We start from the raw sequence: 20963 nt of genomic DNA on the forward strand, positions 1-20963 counted from the left end.
ATTCTGCAAGGTGAAAATCCCCTAATGGCACCATATACAATAAGAATAGTGAAGTATACTAGCCCTATTACACTTTCTACTACGCATCTCTCCATACAAGTGTGGCCACATTGAGATACTCCCCCAACGTAAGAACACTACATTAAAACCTTCTTGCACATTACCTGTGACCTTAGCAACATAAAAATGCATTTGGAGATGAAATTCAATTCTCAGGCAAGTAACCTTATATTAATAACTAAAGAATAAAAAAAAACTAAAAAATAATAGTACAGTAAGACTTTTAAGTTTTCTTTTATTCTGTTATTTCTTATTACATTCACACTAAGAAAAAAGTCAAAACCAGGTGATTAAGCATTTTTATTCACAGACTTACAAAATAATCCTTATAAATAACATCAGCAGCACTCAAGACACCTCTCCATCTGCTTCTTGTTTTTGTAGCTTATGTAAAGAATAACAATTGCATTAAGTTCTCTGCATGTTCACTGTAACGCAAGAACCTGTTGCTTATCCTTCAGAATTTCTTCCTCATCATCCATTTGGCTTTCATCCCAGCCCCTTAAAAGAAAGATACCACAGTGATCATCAGCAGCAAAAATTCCTCAAGCTACTCTACTTGCAGCCTTAGTGATACATGTTCACACATGCATAATAAAGCCACAAACATAACTTTGACTGTATGTATTGCATATATACATAAAATATAGGCAACTATATTCATTTTTTCCCCTCAGCTTTTACCACATACATTTTCAACTCTTAACCAAGTGAGAGGTAAACAATATTGTCACTATTATGCCTTAGAGAAACCCCACATCCTAAAACAGGTAAACTAAGAAAAAAAAAACATTTTAAAAGCACAGTGCAGAATACAGAATCACTGTTTCCACTCCATATACAGTCAACCTCACTGTCTCTCACTTATCTTTACTAGTTGTAAGATCATAGTACAAAGCCCAATGCTAGACAAAATTTTGGGGAAACTCCTTTTCAGTCACCTTCTTAGTCTCTGAGGCAATAAAACAGACATAGCCTACGGTGATTTAAATGTTATTGGCTCACCTGCTCACAGCTACTGTTGTTAAAGGTACCTTTCAACCAAAGAACTCAGATGATTTTTAACAGACACATTTATAAGTCTCAGTGCTGTATATTAACCAAGCTAATGTATTAAAAACTGTAACCCCAGCATTTATAATCTGGGGTCTCAACAATAAAATACATCATTTAATTTGAAACGCTGAGGAGTACTGACTTAGAACACCAAAATATAAAATATCATGCTGACATTTGTAATCATTAATCAGAAAGTCAAGACTTTTCACTTAGGTTCTGGCAAGATGCTTGGGTATTGAGTATTCCACAATATCATAAAACTATAACCAGAAGGTTTAACTTGCCTTAAAGTATCAGCTCCACCGTGGTCTTTTAGTTCCAGATTTTTGTGGAAATCTGTACTACAGAAGTCTTCAGAAGTTAAGCTGCAAAGTTTTTCCTGAAGACCTGAAATATTTTAGGTCATTTTAGTACCACATATAAACAAAAGATATACGTCTTTTGCATATAAACCAAATAAAAAAAATAACCACTCTAGCTGGTTTAGGATGTCACTACAAGCCCTCAAATAAGTTATGACTTTGTATTATATGGTTCCTGTATCACTAGAAGGGGTGTAGAGGGTTTGCTTCTAAGACTTTTATGCCAGTGCAGTATCAAATTTTGTATGTAGGGTCCACTATCTCCTGTGCACCCTCAAAATACCATAGCAAAGATAGAAGTCAGGTAGCCGACTAATGGTATACATTACCCAAAAGAGGTACTCCAAAGGTACTCCAAAAGAGACTAGCAGGATATATTCTAACAGCTCCATCAATCCAAAAAGGTGATCAACTGGGGTCACAGTCTATGCTTCTTTAGAACACACACGTAAGTATACTATTATTTTCAGTTTCATATAGTTGTAAGTTTCCAATAGAAGCCTCTAAATAAGTGAAAAATATTCCAGGAAAATCTGAATGAAGACTTAGAGGAAGAACAGGGCAGTCTTACAGTAACAAGTTCCCTCCCTATTCTCCTCTGTGCATAGGCAGCATGGATCTTCATTCTTCAACCACCAAGAGAAACTCTTGCAGAGACATGGGTTTGCTGAGAACTTATAAAAAAAAGGGACAGTTCTCCTAAAACATCATATTTTGTTGTGTCTTATCAGCAGCAGTTCTCCTCAGGACAGTTCTATAAGATTTCTACTCCACCTTCCCCACTACTTTTACATCAAAACAAATCCAGCTCTCAATGAACATCTGATGTGTTCATTATTACATATCCAAAGAAAGGATACCTATTCAAAAGAAACTCATGATCTGAAAGAGTACCCAGCACATCCAGCAGATTTCTGGAACAAAAATACAGGGGATAAAAGATTCATAAACCTGCATGCTGTAGTTTGCTTAACTAAATTAACAGAGGGTTAAAATACAATCCAGTGGAGATAAATCACTCTGTTCAACCACAAAAACAGTCTTTCATATCTCAAAAGGATTAGTACATTTTTGCACCAAAGCCAATTAGAGCTCAAAAGACAAATGAAATAACTACTTGTTTTGCAGTGTGCTTCTTGTAAATATGAAAGAAAAAGTAGCATTGCCACTTACTTGTATAACTTTGTAATTCTCTTTCCAGAGTAAGCAGGGCTTCTTGGTCAGCACTATATCTCCAAAAATCCTCATCCTGTTCAGTTGCATCAAGGCACTTGTCTTTTGACATCTCAGTAACAACTCTTAACGGATGCATAGGTGAACTCCTTGGTCTTGGCTGAGTGTTTGTTGGACAATTTCCGGCCAATTTATAGTATAGCATATTTGTCGACCACGGTCTTCTAGAGCCCTTCCCTGACATAACACAAAAGGTCACAACTCCTAACAAATTCAAGATTGTATGTATAAAGAGAATTTCATCTCAGCTCACTGATGACATTAATTTTAGTTCAAATTATCAATTGATCCAAATTGTTTATTAATATTAGGTAAAGCTGAATTGATAAGTGTTAATAAAAACATTAAAATCATAATGGGAAGTAGCCTCTCACACTTCAGGGGCACCTTTCTGAAAAAATATTCAGGTTAAAGACTATGTACGATGGCATAACTTTTGGAGGAGAGGAGAAGAGAAGCTAAGGACTAAGGTTTGTGGAAAGCTTAAAACTTTTGTTCTGTCATTTTAATTTAGGGGAACATGAATAAAATATTGATACTTCCAATTTTTTTTTCTGGAATTCAAAATTGACAGTCACAATCTCACACATAGCATTTTTAAAATGAAAATGCCAAATTGGTTGCTTAAGATGAGAAAATGTAAGCCACTTTCCTTCAGACAGACAGCTGAAATTGAGAAAAGTAACTGGAAAGTGCAGATGCAGTGATGCATTACTTGTTTCCTTGGTTTTTTAAGTTTATGTAATAGTAATTATTGCAGTATCATGAATAAATCTTTTATTAGATCAAAATCAAATTGTACTAGTTGCTGCAAAACTCATAGTAATACATAATCTTGTCCTAGACAAAATATCCAAAGCTTAGATATAAGGAGGTAGGGGCAGGAGTAGACACCAAGCACAATAAAAAGAATTATTACAGTAAGAGATAATTCTTAACTCAAAAGCCAATTCTTTTGAAAAAAACACTATGTATTCAAAGCATCTTACCCAAAATACAAATACATGGATGAAGATATAAAAATAATCCCTAAATTCAACAAACTCACAACAGAGGGTACTTCTACTATATATATATTATATATTTTTAGAAGTAGATCACATTTCTTGACCTGCCAAGATGTCAAGCAAAATTTTCAAAAATCTTTCAAAAGGAAAAATTAAGCACTGCAGCGCAAACGCTGCTTAAATTCTTACAATATTTTCATGTATTTTAAAGAACAGGAAACTCAAACAGTTAAAAATAATGAGGCCTTATACTTCGCCTATAATATTCCAAGCAGTGTTTTTTTACTGACATTTTCAAAAGCTCAAAGGGATTCAGATATGCATACTGTCACTGCAAAAGACAACTTTCATTATGATGCATTGTAAATGTGCCTTGTGTGTAACTGGTGGTTATGCTGTAGACATGCCAGAAGCCATACAAACTTTTAATGTTACAAAAATACGTCATTATGTTTATATAAAAGTATTTTTAATGAATGAATATGATTTATACTGTCAGAAGAAAGGGAAGATGGTGGTTAGGAACAGTTACAACTCGTGTAGAACAATCTCAGACTATATTGCTCTCAAGCCTAACTGTTCCTGTATCATATTTATTATACAGAAACAAAAGTCAGACTGATATTTCTGTGATCTTTCAGTATTCAGCTCATTTACAGCAATCCAAAAGTGTAAAGTGTAAAGAACATTCTCAAATGACAAAAGCTAAGTATCAGTTATTTTCTTCATATAACTAGCTAAAAGCATCCTGGGATTTTAAATATCTGTCAAAACTGCAGAATGTTTGCAAGATTGTGTTAAAAATGCTGAGTAAAAGCAAAAAAACAAAAAACAAAAAACCCACAAAGTTTTCTAGTTTTATATCTCTAAACACAAAAACAAGGGGAAGAAAATTTCTCAGTTATTTTTCCTAGCTATGTATTTCTATTAATCCACTATCAACTTGCTTTATATCTTAGAGGAGTATTGTGAGGTTTGTTTTCTGTATATTTGGTATACAAGCAAAATACTGAGGAGATGAACCTTTGACAATTAAATCATTGGTACAAAGACTTCTTTTAAAAAAACTTTTACAAAGGCTGAAGTCCTACTGAGGAGTCAGTTATAAATCTTCAAAGAACTTCGGTATGAATTTTATAACACAACACCGAGGGGGGTATGACCACCACAGGTATCACAGACTTCATGGTATGTAATGAAAAGGAAGACACAAGCTCTTTTCAGTACAAGTCACAGATCTGATAATAATACAATTATCAAACAACACAACTGGAGAAAGCAAGCCTTTGGATATCTCACTTCACCTCTGGGAAGTTACAGTGTTTACCAGGTCTGACCACAGCCTTATCTGCTAAATGCTTTTGCACTTGGTGGAATCCACCTTGACAGTCATAGTCCGGTTTACAGATTGGTAATGTCATTTCCTCTGAAAGGATGCATTTAAGCTAGAGATGCTGGGCTACACTCTTCCTTATCACAGAAAGATGCATCAGTTGCTGTAACTCAAGTATACCATTTAAAAGGCAAATTAAAAATGGACAGATTCTAAAAATACTTTTCTCAGAAAAAAGTATTAAAATCCCAGAAGAGAAGAAACCAGCACTACAGCTTGCATCTTACAAACCTAGGGGTCCAAACTGAGCAAGTTACTAAACTGTGTGCTTTGGTTAAAGGTATCAAGATTACAAACATGCTTAAAAATAGTAAGATAAAAATAACCAGTAAAGTAGAACCTCAAAACTGTTGCTATCCTTACCTGGGTACACTACCATCAGGGGAGACATTCTATTTGGAGAGTTTTGTCTTTCCAAACCATTTGAAGGTCTGTTCAATTGATCTTCTAAGACATCATGAACTAGGGAGTCATCAGCATATTCACTTAAGCTTCTGTCAATAACCCACTTTCCATCTCCTGAAATTAAAAAGCATTAGAGAAATATTTGCATGTTTTGTGTTAGTGTATCTACTGTTACTATAATTGCTACATTGAATATACGTACAATTAAAAGTAGTAACGTAAGCAAGTTTTTTGCACGTTATGTGAAAAAATTCACATAGCACACTAACTAGCTTAAAATCAAGTGATATACTTGATCAAATTAATATTCATGTTCAAACACTTTGCATGTTGTTTCATATACACCATTAAAAGCAACAGCATAATGATACCTTTTTACTTGGTGATGTGTATTACAGAGAGAAAAGCAGAAATTCATACTGAAACCAAATTTTCAGGGGATACAAAAAGGATATAAATCTTGGATGATATATTAATGTAATTTACCTCAAGGTACTGAATTTATTTTATCTCTCCACACTACTGGTTGCATCTGTTGGCATGACAGTTACCCCACAATGACTTTTAAAAATAAGCTAGATCCAGGTAGGGCAGTTACATGAAGAGAAGAATGTGTTACAGAGGCAGTACTCAATATGTACTGTGTTTAAGGGTTTTAATCATACACCATTACCTGAAATGGAAATACTATTTTTTGCAGCATTGGAGTCAGCACGCAGTGAAGAACATGCTTTGAGCATTACTTGTTTAGGGCTTACACCTAAAACAAAGAAACCTTCAAGTCCCCAATACCATGTAGAAACAGGTTTCTCTCTGTGAGCTACTTCCTGTAACAACTTGAAAAAACGAAAAAATTACAAAAGGAAAAGGCTACATAATTAATATAAACTTGCAAGGGAAATTTAAGTTTATATTAATATAAACTCTCATTTCATAAAACCTGGAATGATTCTAATTGCCTGTTATAATTGATGTATTTTTCCATAAGGTTGATGGCTTTACATGACACATGCTTTCAAATCCTAGAGACTTCTGTTGCTAATGCAGCCAGAGTTTTCAGAGTCTCTTCTTCCACTGATTGAATGTAGCAGTGAGAAGCAGCTTTTGTTTGCTTGCTTTTACTTATCTTTGTGTATATCAAGAAAAGTAATACTGACTACCTCACAATGACATCAAATCTAATGTCCCAGTCTTCACCATTACTATTCACTTCCATTCTTCTTTTCAACAAGAGAACATTTAAATGTTTTAGATTTGATAAGAGTATCTATAATTTGTGGTATCCAACTGAGAGGAAGTGGCCTTGATACTAAAATGTGAAGAGCAGGGTGGTTTGCTTTGGTTTTTGTTTTCTTTCTTTCCCCTGTCTGAGACTAGCCTGTTTTTTCTTTTACTTTTTGGAACAACTACCAACAGAAGACTGACAATACTGAGTGGAATGAATGAAAGCCTTTATATCCTCCTGAGACGAAATGTGTGATATGGTGACAATCCTCTGAGTAGAACTATATTCTTGACTGTTTGTTGTTGTTGTTGTTTTTTTTTTGGGGGGGGGGGGGGAGAGTACAGTGCTTCATAGTACCCATACAGTTGTTAGCATCTCAGCTGATTCAGAAACATGTTGGCACATGCTGAAGTTGGAAAGTAGATAGGCAACATAGTTTATATATTTAGCAACTAAAGACATAATATTTTACCACTAAAGACTTTGCAATTACAGGCAAAGCCAAACTCTGGCTATTGCAGGCACTGTCCAATTCTCATGAATCTTTGTCTTCCCATAATTGCGTCTAAGAGATATTTGCTGCTTACTGGTTTAGTAGGGTTAGATAACTTCTCAGATAGTTTACAAGAGCTAAGCCTTCTTCCCATAGTCCTTATTTTAATGCTCTCCTTTTGCACTGCATTCCTTTCAAGATGACTGCAGAAAACCATTTTTTCTGTAAGAGCACAAATAAAATATTGAACATAGGAACATTTAATGGAAATTTATATTAATTAAAACTTGCAAGCCTACAGTGTTGTTGTTCATGAATTTAAAATAAGAACTCTCCATTAAAGCTAGCCCTAGGCATAAGACAAAGAAGAAAAACGACCAACTTCCAGCATCTTCGAGATGCCAACAGAGTAGACTTACTGGGTAGTAGTACCTGTTCTACATTCAGTGTGTCCATTTCTGTACATTGTTGCCTATGAATACATTAGATCTTGATAATACTTATTTAAAAAAAGATCATTAAAATATTTTTTCAGACAACTACCACAGTCGATTACCACATCCTATATGAGAATGACAAAACCGTATATAAAACAATTCTGTAGAGTGCAGAAGTGACTTTCAAAACTTACCTTGAGAAATTTCTTTAGAAGAAACGGGATTTCTATCAAGAGGAAAAGGTAAGAGATATTGAGTGTCAGCTGTAGAAGTCAAATGACAAGATGACTTTCCCATTACGCCTACAATTTCTGTTGGCAAAAGGTCTGGTACTGTGCTCCTCTGATCTGCAGTTGCTGCACCACTTTGAGAAGGAGGGAACAGGAAAGACCAGAAGAATAAAATATAGCAAGGCCAATCACATCTAACCATAGGTAAATTTTAGGAGATCAGAGGAGTTGCACATGTACATTTATTAGGACTCTTAGTTTGCCTGCAATTACAAGATTAATCATGCGAGAGTATCTTTAAAGTACACAGTACAACACTGACAAACTACAGACTTGTCTGTACGCAAGTCCCTGCTCCTACTGGGATAAGAACATGCAAAAGAGAAATTTCACCTGTAATTCAAGACTTACACATATAGAGAAATGCATCTTACATGATTTAAACATTTGAAGCGATAAAGCAAACCAAACAAAGAAATTCCAAAGTGACATCTCTCTAACTACAGACAGTTAGCATTCCTTGGTGGCTCACCAACATAGTCGAGGACACAAACTTACTGTTCACTAACTTTAATGGTTAGTGTTTCATATGTCTGTTAACTGCCAAACTGTTTTTAGAGCTTCTTATAAAACATTCATTAAATCGTCAGGTCATTCACCAAATGAAAACTTTCAAAGATGACAAAGAGCAATCACAGACAGAATCTTGGAAGAAATGCAAAGGAAGGGAAAGAACTCAACTGACAGTGTCATAACATTAACACAGACTATGTCTTGTGATAAGGATGAGAAGATTAATTTCCTAACCATGCCTTAAAACAATTTACAGTCAAGGATTCCCCAAGATTCACAGGAAATATGAAGGAGATGACTGTCTGCAAAGAGACGAGCTTGTTATTTAGGAATGTAACTATTTCAGAAGCAAAATAGGATTACTCCCTTTTCTCTTCCAAACAATCTCTGCATTTTTGATACCTTCCAAACTGCTCGAGTGGTTCAGTTTCTCTTTGCTTATTCATTCCTATAGCCCCAGCTTCCATCACCAAAAAGTTAGATGATTCGTCCAAGTCCTTGCCATAAGACTAATTAAAAAAATAAATACATATTCAGCAAAGATTAATATTCCAAAAACATTAACTCAAGTGAATAAAAGCCTGCAGATTTTTTTTTGCACAGTTTCTAAACTATTTGGGTCACTGGACACAACAGGAAAGAATCACAGGGAACCTTTCGTAAGCTACTTTTTCCACTTACGTATTGAAAAGATCAACAACACACCAAATAATTTTCTTATTAGAGATTTAGTTGTTGCTAATTTAGATTTTTAACACGTCAACCTGATTAAAGAGAACAGGACTTTTAAACCAAATCATTTAGGATCACTGTAAAGATACATAAAGTCATTCATTATATACTTACATCATCAAGGACCTCAATTTTCAGAGAGGACTCTCTACTCTCAGAAACAGTGTTGGGTACTTTCTCTCTAAAAACAGCTGCCCAATATCTCTTCATATCTTCAACTACAAAATATAATTAAATTATTTGACACACTCATTTTCTCTGGTTTTAGATACCTGATACACCTACAAAAATTCAAATATTTTGATTATGAAGCATCACAAATTTCTCCCTCAACTGTTACATTCTTTTTTTCAGGTAGAAACTAGTTAAGTTTGTAACTGTTCAGCAAACAGAGAGGAAAAGAACCCTGAGAAAAGATGCTTAATAGTTAGATTCAGTAAACAGAAATCCAGTACACCTGCTAAGTCATCATCTTCATCATCTTCTTTTCCACCTCCATCTCCTCCAGTCACAGCAGCCTGATGTTCATTCAGTGTTTGTACAAGCCTTAAATCATTAACCTGATTACTAGAAACTTGATCAATGGGAGTTCTAAAAAAGAAAAAGAAACCAATTTAAAGTCATCAGTATTTTATATGTAATATCTCAACTTCAGTATTTACTACCACTAACAAGCAGCAACTTCTCCTAATTTAAATGTCACCTCGCGCTTCAGGGATTAGCAACATTATTTCCATTATATTTAAGTATCCTGAAGATCATACTTCCTTTCCTCTGTGAAACTCCTTCTGTAGCAAATGCCCCTAAAACAAGCTGTCAAATATCATTAGTACTTCAAATGCTACAACAAACAGAGCAAAGAGAACCCTTCAGATTACTCCCTCTGGAATAATTCTGAAATATTAAGTCACCAAATCTGGTTTCAATGATTACGTTAATTAAAATAAAATACCCTGTATACAAGCATCTTAATTAACAAAATGTCACTGAAACTTTTTTAATATTAGATATAATATCAGGAGTTAATGTTTAAGTATTTCTGACTTCTTCTATTAGTACCAGCAACTTCAACAATACCTTCTGTACTTCTTAAGCAAGAGTTTTTCCATGTAGCTCAGGCTGTCCTCCTTGAATTCAATTTGGATAGGTTCTTTCGTAAAAGTAAGGTGGGTCTGTACCTCACAAACTCCTACAGACTCTAATAAAATAATAAACAAAGCTTTTATGCAGCTATTCAGATTTGTAAACTTGCTATTAACTACATTATTTTTGAATGAATGCCACATTAGCCTATGCCTAGCTAAGTCTTTGCATAATTTCAAAATTTAAAATGCCAGCAATATTATGCTACACAAAAATATATATCTAGAAGATTTGAACCGTAAGAAAAGAAATTAAGAACTACTACAGATTTACTGGATTCAGCTGGAAAAAAAAATTGACAAACTGCCAGAATTTTTGGGGGGTGGGGGGGGGGGGAGAACATGCTTTAATTAGATTTAGACAGGACTGCATATCTAATGGTTAGCCAGCTTCTCCTGTATGACTGAAACATCAGTAAACAAACAGTAGATTGTGAGATTCATGTAAAGATTCCACAGACAAGCAGTAACTTATATGAGTAAGTCCTGCATCTAATGATGTGAGACACATTCATCAGATGTATGTTACCTGTGCCAGGCAAGATTTCTATTAATTCTTAAAAACTTGGTTCCTGGATGTATGAAATCTAAAAACTAGTATTTAAGCAATATAGTCAGCAGTGGGAATAGCCAGTAAAACCTCATTCATTACAGCTTCTCACATAAAGAAAGACTACGTGCTGGAAAAAATAGATTCCATGACTCCAAAGATAAACCCTCACCATACCACAGGAAAAAATATCAGTATATTTTGTGTCTGAAAAAATACAGAAAGAATGAACACCATCCATGGGTTAGAGGACAGACTATATTGCAGAAATCCAATCAGACAAGAGTTTTCTCATTTTTTTCATGCATACTTCAACTGATTGTATTTTTTCACTGGGACAGACAAAGATGAAGAGCTTGTGAAAGGCAAACAGAAAACGTACTTTGACACAACATGTGAAATCTTGAGGCATGTACATTCCTCATCTCAACTGAAAGCTGAGACTTTAATGTGAATAGTAACGCGAAGGTATAAAGTCTTCTGTGTCATTGTTTCTCACATGAAACGATAGGGATGCACATGGTACAGGCTAGCCAAGATCAGAGTTCAATACAAGAATTCTGATGAAGCAACAACCTGCCCATTATTAAAAGTTATATCAGGGTAAGTATTTGACTAGACTATAATACCTGAAAAGTCACTTATAGAACTACAACTTGTTGCAATAAAAGTTTCTTTGGACTTTTTACCTTCTTAAAGTAGTATAATGAATGGTGAGTCATCTAGCCTACTGTACCAGCATATAGCTGGAACCACAGCTTTACTTCCTAGTTGCATGGGGTACGGCTAGAAAGTCAGCGATTCCTATTTCAGTAAAAATAGTAAGTTGTTAATATTCTACAAACTGAGGTATTTCTTTTAAGAATGGGTATTACCCCTCAAAATAGCTATTAATGTTTTTAAAGTGCAATTAAAACAGAAATAAATTCATACCTGATAGGACCTCACTGGAATTCAGTGCAGTTCTGTGATCACAATATCCATTTCTCCACTGCATCAAAGCTTCCTGAAAAGACTGTGTAGATTCTTCCTCATTAAATGTACCATGTAGTAATAACCCACTCTCCTGTTTGTCAAGGCCTGTCCAGATTGATTCTGAGGGCTAAAAAACAGTTCCACAACACAATTAACACAGTACTTCTGATTTTAGTCCTCTTCCCAGTTATATACAACAGTAACAACCTTTTTAGTATCAACTCTGGCAATGGGGCACCCTGTTTTCTGGGCTTAGTTTAGCCACCCTGGAAATCAAATCACCCAGTTTGTGTGATCTTGCCAAAGACTAAATTTGCAGTGTTCCTTCAAGAGTACACTAAGAAAAAACAAAAAAGTCTGAATAAGCAGTCTGAATTAAAAGCATTTAATTTATGTTTTTAATAGGCAGAAAGCACTAGCCACAGCCTACGTCCCTAGCTATGTCACAGAGACATAAATAGGGGTCAATTGATCATGCAAGACTGACGACCTGATCCCTCATTTGGCACAATGCAGGAAAACCTGAAGGCCACTCTGCCTAAGATGTCACAAATGTCAGAAGAGAAATTTTTGTCTGTCTGTTTCTAAATTGTACGCTACCTCAGCACTACCTACTGATGTTAGCAGAGATGAAGACTTTTCTGATGTGAGCTGATGCCCAGTATTTATTTTCTTCTGCTCAAGATGAGTTTTTGATTCATCCAGATTTACTTCTTTGATGAAATGATGGGCAACTTTCAATTTTCCAACAGGTATATGGGCTTCTGTCTGTTAACAAAATATTATGAAACCATTAATTTATTATAAACAAACTTTCCACCGAAAGTATTAAAAAAAGTGGCAGAAGCAAGAGAACAGAGTGATGGCAACAGAAACACCTAATTTCAATATTTCAGTAGTGCAATTTAATCTGCACTATATAGTGTCCATGTAAGTGAACATTCAGTAATTTGAATATTCCATTTGGTGTGACACAGGACAGTTTAGGTAAGATGTTATATAAATTAGTTTAAATGATACGTCAGATTCTGCATAAGCTATGTAATTAATTAATGGAGTTCAGTTTGACAGTTCTGCTTAATGAAGCTCTTCTGTATAGAGAGCCACTCTAACAGTTCAATAATCTCACTATGACTGCAATATCCTTTCCTCCTTTGAAAAAAATTGAATCATAGCTACCATTTTCTATTCTAAATGCAAAAGATCACCTTTCATGTCTCTACTTACAGCACTCTGTTAGCTGCCTTTATTAATAGAGGCAACATTACTAAATTAGTTTCAGAGTAGAACTGGAAAGAAGAGGGAAGTAGACAAGTGATGAGGAAAAAAAAAAAAGTATCAAGATAGTTAAGATGGAATCCTGACTTAAACGGAATGAGCACAGCACTCCATGACCCTCAGTTTAGATCCGTGTATTTTTGCACCAAACTGCTGCATGACCTCTAATCCCCACACATCAGCTTCCAACATCTCAATATAGTTTACCTCTAAAAATTAGATAAATGAGTTATTCTTTATAAAAATACACGGACTTAAGAGATGTACTGCTTGCATTTGGTTACCAACAGCGTGCTATGTATTTTTGTAACTGCCTTAAATTCTCACCTCAATTTTTCCATCAAATGATGTCATCTTTCAACTCATATACTATAAGTAAAGATCATTCTACAAGTAAAGATCACTCTAACAAGGGTATATTTATCAGACCAAGAGGTTTGATGATTTGCTACATTACTAAGAGGATTCTATTTCTGGAAAGCAGGAATGAGATAATCAAATAAATTTTAGAGGGATAACAGAATGCCATATTCAGTGACAGGATGACACTAAGAGAGACATCATCCAGAAGTATAACTTATCTTCATGAAAACTTCATACAGTAAAACTGATATGGTTAGACTGACTAAACTCTTTCAAGACACTATCTACAGACTCCATATTTACGATGTTTTCATTCTCATGATGCAGTAGTTTTTATTCCTTCCAATGACTGGGAAATAGGAATCTAAACTTTTTTCATAATTTATAGAATTCCTGATATGGCTTCTCTTGGATTCATTAAATAAAGCCATGAAACAGCCATAATTAACCTCGGAATGAAAGAAAGTGAAAACAAGAATAATTATACATATTTGAAAAGATAAAAAAGTAAAAGATGGCATTTTTTGAAAAAAATCAAACTTGGAAGAAATTTAGGAGGATAAAAATAGTGATTTTTTCCAAAAGAAAATCCAAAATATATGTGCAATTTTGTCCAAAAAGGGTTGTTACAACCCATTTATGAAATACAGTCAAACATTACACATGAGAAAAACTTTAAGTTTGTAACACTTATTAAATGCGTTACAATAATTCTAGGAGGAAACTTTCTTGCACTGTGCATATATTTACACATATACACATGTTTGTGTATGTGTATATATTTACACATGCATATGGAAAAAATCTAGACACCAAATACAAAGAAAACAGTTCAAACATTCTCAGACAAAAAAATTAATAAAAAAATAATTATCTACACAACAGGTTGATGGTGAAGGTTGAAGTAGTGAATTCCAGGCCAGATGACTTGCCTTTCTATGCTACACATAGCTTAGAGTTTCAAAAAACATGAAGTAATTCATGGGACTATATATTATAAAGCTACTACATTACATTGCTATATAGTAATTTTTTAACCACTTACCAGCAATGCACTGTTAGTTTTGCATTGTCCACCTGGTATTCCCTTCATTTCAGAAGTTTCATAAGCTACAGCATTTGCCATTTCACGCTTAAATGACTGTTTCATTGGCTCTGGAAAAGAAAACGGCACCCCAGTCTCTCACTGGCTTCTTTATTACTTAATCATAGCAACTTCCAAAACAGATACTCTATTAGAAGTTAGCAAGTTTTCAATTAGTTAACAAAGATGTCTTTACCTTGATTCTGTTCTTTAAGTATGCTCAGTTTCACTTTTCCTGAAGAAACCTACACAGAAAAATATTTATACAAGTGCTAAGCTACTGGAGTATGAATATTAAAAAGAAGTCTAAGGTGGTAATGAAAGTGCATGTAACTTTAAACACTAAAATGCTAGTGTTTATATGAAAGTGCTAGATAGGTTTGTAAAGAGAAAACTATGCACTGACAGCAATTAAGTACGTGACCCATCCATCCCCACCAAAACCCCTCCACCATGACATTCACCCCCCCCCCCCAAATGAAATAACACCATCTTTATTTGCCTATCTAGATGGGTAGCAAGGACCTTCTCAAGCACAGACATGTAGGGCTATTTCATAATCACAGTGACCTAAGTTCAGCCAGTGAGGTCTACCGCACAGAATAAAAAGCCATTGCACAGACATCTGCCTAGGGGGTGTGAGTGTTTGGGCTTCTGCTTCCTATCACCACCCTTCCAGGATCTAGCACCCCCAAAGACTGATCACTTTCAACATTTTTGCTCCTGAATTTTTCCCTCCAAACAGATAGGAGTCCACATTGCAACCTCACTTTTCTTCTCTTGCAGGCATTTTAATTTTGCCCCCTTGAAAATTCTGCCTAGGCATCTTCTCCTTAGCCATCACAGCTGTAATCTGAAGTCTCTGAAGTAGTAACAGCTCTAAGTACCTTGTCTTAGAGAAGGGGAAAGAGAAAGAGGCAGCTTGAAGAAAACTTTCATTCTGACCCTCTTTCTTCTACTCACAGCCAAGTAGGCAATTTTATTGAAGTTGTGTGTGTTGGCTGAAGAGACCTTTGCAAACTGCTGTGTCTTCAAAAGAGTTCAAACAGCAATAGCCACAGCTTAGTCTGAAGTTATCAGTGTCTGATTCCCCTTTTAGACTTATAAAAGCTTTATCTCTGCTAGTTTCAAAGTCTTTCTTAATTAACAGTTCATCTCAACATAACACATATAGCATAGCTTCCAGAAAAAAAATCGTAGGAGAAAACTCCTTATGTCCCATTCAGCCCAATCTATATGCATCTCCAGATATTTCCTCTTTCCTTTTGCAGACATTGACATATCTCTAAGTTGAATTAGTTTTGATTTGGGGATCCCCTGCAGTTTTTCATACTCATTTAGAGAATGAATAATGTCAACTCTGTTATTGTTACCACTATTTTGAATATTACCTATCCATGGAAGCAAACACTGGGTATATCCATGATGTGTAAAGCCTCCAGGACAAAAGCCCAGGTTATCAAAATAATGAGTTTACTTTACCAGAGCATGAAATATTAAGAGTAGGTTATTACAGTCAGAAGTGATAAAGCTCCCTACAAGGCCCACCCTTTACCCAATTAAAATTTGATCAGCTTTTACACATCTCAGCTCAAGTCTGCCCTGTGCTTAAGATTTTTGAAAAGTTTCAGCTAAACTGCCCTAATCATTTCCAAAGATAAGTGGGAAAATATCATGTTTCACACAAGAAAATAAACCTTTCAATGATTTGCCAGTAAAGTTCTACATGCTTCCCTATTTTATAAAAAGGGGCCTTACAGAACAAGAGTCCATTGCCAAACCTAAGGTGTGAGCCTTATTCTAGTCACATTTTAGAGTCTTGTGTATTCATGTTTTAAAACTCAGAGGCATCCAATCTCAGCTGGAATTCGTCTAACAAAATGCTTCAAAGGTCTGGTTAACCTGCACTTGAGCTATCAGCATCAGCCTTCATGGGATGAAGGCAAGGCCTTCCCAGCTACTGTGGGTCACATGGCAAGAGACTGTGCTTGTGCTCTCAGCCTCCTTCTGTTCTTACTGAGAGTAAAGAAACGCAGAAGCAGCAGGAGTTAAGATTATTGGACATGCAGAAGCAGAAAAACACAATGCTGAAGAGAAACCTGCATATGCCAGAGAATAAACCACAGAGGGAGATGGGAGTTTTACTGTGAAGACAGACACCATCGTGCAATGACTGAGTTAAAGCATCGATGAGTTAGAGAAGGAATTTGAAGTCTAGTATTTTTCAATGCGGTGTGTGTTTCGTATAGGTTATAGCTATGAAGATGGTAAACTTGTACTCAAAACTACAGAAGAAGCCTGGTAATAGAGATCCATAGCGGGCATTAGACAAGGTCATATTAATTTGAAAGAGACTCCTGATCACTTCAACCAGTACCAAATTAGACTTACCATACTAACCTTACAGAAGCAATAAGAGTTTGCTTTTACCTATTGCAAGTAGAAAACAACAGATCACCAATCGGAACTTGATGTTCCTCCAGCTCAAAGGGAAACATAAGCTTGGCATGAAAAAATAAGCAATCTTTTAAATTTTATTCAGAATTTGCTTATACTTTTATTTTTACAGTATTTAAGTTTGGCATATTCAGTAGTACAAGTCTTCTAAATCTTGTTTTTAAATAGCTTTATCTGCAAATATACTGATAGTTTCTTACCTTATTATTGTTTTTTTGGTTTTGTGACAAAATTCTGGCTTGGATGGTCATTGGTCCTGCCTGTCCATATCTCCAGTGATAAGCCCTTGATTTCCTGTGAACCAACACCAAGAAATATATTACTAATCATGTCTTCTGCAGGCATGAGTGGGAAAAGCATGGAGGTTTTCCTCCAGTTTCTATCTTTTACCATGCTAGGTGCATATAAACCTACAGTGCAGATTTCAGTGAGCAACAGATTTGATAGTGACTACTATGATTGACATGGAAGATAGCAGGGAAGAATTTCAGACTAAGCGAAGATTAGAGTCAGTTATAGCCTTAGCACACTTGCACGGAGATTAGCAGGCTCCGTAGCTCATGCCATCCATTAACTCTAACAATGAAAGCTACTTTGGATTTAAAGAGAGAGACACACACACCCCCAAAAGCAGGGGGTGGGGGGAAAACAGGGAGCAGGGGAGGCTCAAGTGAAAGATTACAGAGCTGCAAATGGTAGGCCTTTACCATTACCAAGGCTAAGGCACTAAGGTACCCAAGGCACCATGCAACAGCACTTATCTCCAGTGGCAAAGTATGTCAGGCAGAAATATAAAGAAATGGAAGCAGAAACTGCAGATATTTGCTAATAAACAGATCAAGCCAGCAGCAGAGCTGAGATCTAAACTTTCAGCCTAGCACTTGCTTCACTACATTATACTTACTTTCTGAGCCATTTTTCCCATCATGCAGAAAACAGTCTTTCTGAAAAGCTACACAAATGCATGCAAAACAGGATTAAAGCACTATCAAGACAAGCATCCTCTTCAAAAACAGAAATTAGACTGAAACAGTGCAAGAGAAAAAGAAAGCCACAGAATAGCAAGTTTATCATCGGGCAGACTGAGGGAAGAAAGATGGAGAGAGGAAACTAAACATAACTTTGAATTCTAAACTTTGGGGGGGTTGAGGGGGAGGGAAGGGGGAACACTATTTCTCATGGAATTACTTTTTTAAATAGAAATTTCACATACTTTCTCTCTTCTTTTTCTCTATTCATGTTTGATTGTAGTTGCTGTAATTTCTTCTCCATCTCCTTGTTTTCTAGTTCTAACTGTACTTTCTCCAACCGCAGTTCTCTGACGTTTCTGGAGTAAAATATGGATTAGAAATTACATGAAAGAAAATAAGGTACCTGAAAAGGTTTAAAGCAGCAAGACAAAAAATGTTGAGAAATTTGTCATTAAAGGTTGGTCACCCTTCTATCTCTCAGCAGGGCTGAAAACACAGCTCTGAAAAAAATGGAAGGCAGGTCAGGTGCCTCCATGCACCCAAGAATACCTCACAGAGTGGTTTGCTGAACCAATAAGTACTCAGAGGATTTGGAGACTCTGCTCCAGCCTTCCCAGTAAACATAAAAAATATGAGGCCTGAGGAAGGCCACCCGCTGGAGAAAGACAAAAGGCCCTTCAACAAGACAGGCTCTGGTGAAAAATAAGGACGTGCTCCTGTTCTGACTGGGACCTCTGCAGCTCAGCAGCACATGGACATGCTATTAACAGGCAGCCTAAGCTGCCTGCCAACTTGCATACCCTCCTGACACAGCCCTAAGGACAAAAAGATCGTATGGCAAAACACAGGCTGGTATGTTGGATTTATGGTTTGTTTGGGTGGTTTTTTGGACAGTGCTATGGCTATTCCAATAGAAGCTTTAGAGCAGCCAAAGGAAAACTGATGCAACTGTGTCAGTACTCAAAGATTTGTTGGTTAACTACATCAAAATAAACTACTGAATGCCTTAGTAGTTTGTTTTACGAAGTATAATTAGATATACAGAGTCATAAAGCCTATAACTTACCTCAGAAAGTAGATCAAAGCCTAAGAAAGAAGAAAGGTTTAAGGATAAAAGCTTAGAGAAAATACTAGAAAAGAAATGCATTATGGCTCCTCTTGCTCTTATGCAAGTAAGTTCTTCTACTTAATGTTGCATTAAAACTTATTAAAAATGTTGAAACAACATCTCTATCATAGTCAAAGAAAATGCACTTACTTTGCTTTTAATCTTACTGAGGTTCCTGTTTTTGAACCTGGGAGTACTACAAAGTCATTTGTGTTCATGATTCCTACAGTAATCTCTTCTAAAAAAGAAAATTAGAATAATCTACAGTTAGCAACCTGTTCAAATGGGAATTTGATTGAAATTAAAACAGTAAAAACTTATTACAAAGCCAAAAAAATATTAATATGTGGAAAGAGAAACAGAAAGCAGAAATTTTTTATAGGAAGTAGCAATAAAATGCTAAAGCAAATTTAAATTGAATACAACTGGAAAAGAAACTTTTTATTACATTTATGATGCCAAGGGAAAGATTTAGCTGTCTGTTTCACTTAGGCAATTTCCTCAAGTTCAAGGAAACTTGCTTAATATTAATAAAATGTATCTTTCTTGAACCAGACCCAGGAAAAGCACAGAGAATAAAATAATACTCAATAACAAATGCTATAAAATCAAAGCAAAACCATTGTGAATGGTTTGGGAAGATAAATATCATGCATCATACACAAATTCATATAACACAGTAACTCATAGCAGACAGGCTTATCCCACACTTTCAAAAATTTGGAGACAATTTTAGAGATATCTAAATATTTTAGAGACAATTTTTCACATTCCAGTTGTAAAATACTTTTCCAACAACCAAGTTAATACAGCACAGAGTTCAAACTGAAGCTTATTATCCATACGCTGCGCTAGAATGCTTGCAGTACAACTAGCACAGAGTCAGCAGACTGCTGGAAGAAACATGCCAACACTTAATTTCAAGCACAGTGCCAAAGCTGAGCTTTCATTTGTGCTGTACAGATGCATTTCCGAAAGAGAAAAAACATTATATTCCAGAGACTTACAGCTGACGGGCTGTTTGGAAATGGTTCTTCAACTCTTAGTTACCAGATTCCAGCTGAGAGCAGTCCCTAACTGAAATGATGTGGACAAGCTTAGTATTTTCAACACACGTAACCGAGCTCAACAGCAAAAGCTGAATTGCCTAGTCACACATATACTTGAAAATTACAATTAGTACAGTTAAAACATATCTAAATAATATCTTTATCCATGAAACAAAACGTGTGTCAATAACATATTACAAACTCATTTATAACTTCTACCGTAGCAGAACCTAAAAGCAATGACATTTCAGTGCCCACAGAAATTTCTCATACATACACAAACATGTTTCTTACTGTGGCTGGAAAAAATAAACAATCCATTCCTTATCTCAAAACAATTACTTCTTTATCATATTCTAAGATGAAACAAGATTCTATTAACTCAGAATAGACAAAGATTCTTCTGTTGGGGAATGTGTTTGTGCTAGCAGGACTAGAGCATCTAGGCAGAGAAAGATAACACTCTGGTTTTGATTCAACCTGAAGACTGGTGAAAAGTAGAAACTGACACAAATAAGGCCAACTTACCAAGCTCAAGGAGGGGGAAAAAAAATACGTAACTTTTATAAATGGCTTTTTTTTTTTTAATCAAAATGAGTTAAAACTTTAACATGTGCCATTGTAAGCAAACATTTAAAGAAGTAATTTAAAATGTTAGTTTTAGAAGGTTGTATAAACTGAGATAAAACCACCCACAAAGTGGAAGAAAAATATAACGCTGGGTAAGAAAATCCTTTATTAGTACATGAATTCAAATTTGTTTTTAAACTAAGCCTC

General features: G+C 35.5%; 1 protein-coding gene across 1 annotated transcript; it reads right to left on the reverse strand.

Annotated features, from left to right (window-relative positions):
• Positions 1-308: 308 nt before the first annotated feature.
• On the reverse strand, positions 309-19355 carry ZBBX (zinc finger B-box domain containing). Its single transcript, XM_067302171.1, is given in 20 exon segments — positions 309-561; positions 1404-1506; positions 2655-2891; positions 5478-5633; positions 6193-6355; positions 7220-7292; positions 7294-7459; positions 7869-7900; positions 8880-8986; positions 9324-9427; positions 9667-9800; positions 10287-10405; positions 11212-11216; positions 11835-12003; positions 12477-12644; positions 14563-14672; positions 14798-14846; positions 17259-17352; positions 18272-18385; positions 19288-19355. Coding segments are annotated over 20 exon segments (2247 nt in total). The 3' UTR covers positions 309-485.
• Positions 19356-20963: the final 1608 nt, after the last annotated feature.

Source organism: Apteryx mantelli, chromosome 9 (genome assembly GCF_036417845.1).
Source record: "Apteryx mantelli isolate bAptMan1 chromosome 9, bAptMan1.hap1, whole genome shotgun sequence".
NCBI lineage: Eukaryota > Metazoa > Chordata > Aves > Apterygiformes > Apterygidae > Apteryx > Apteryx mantelli.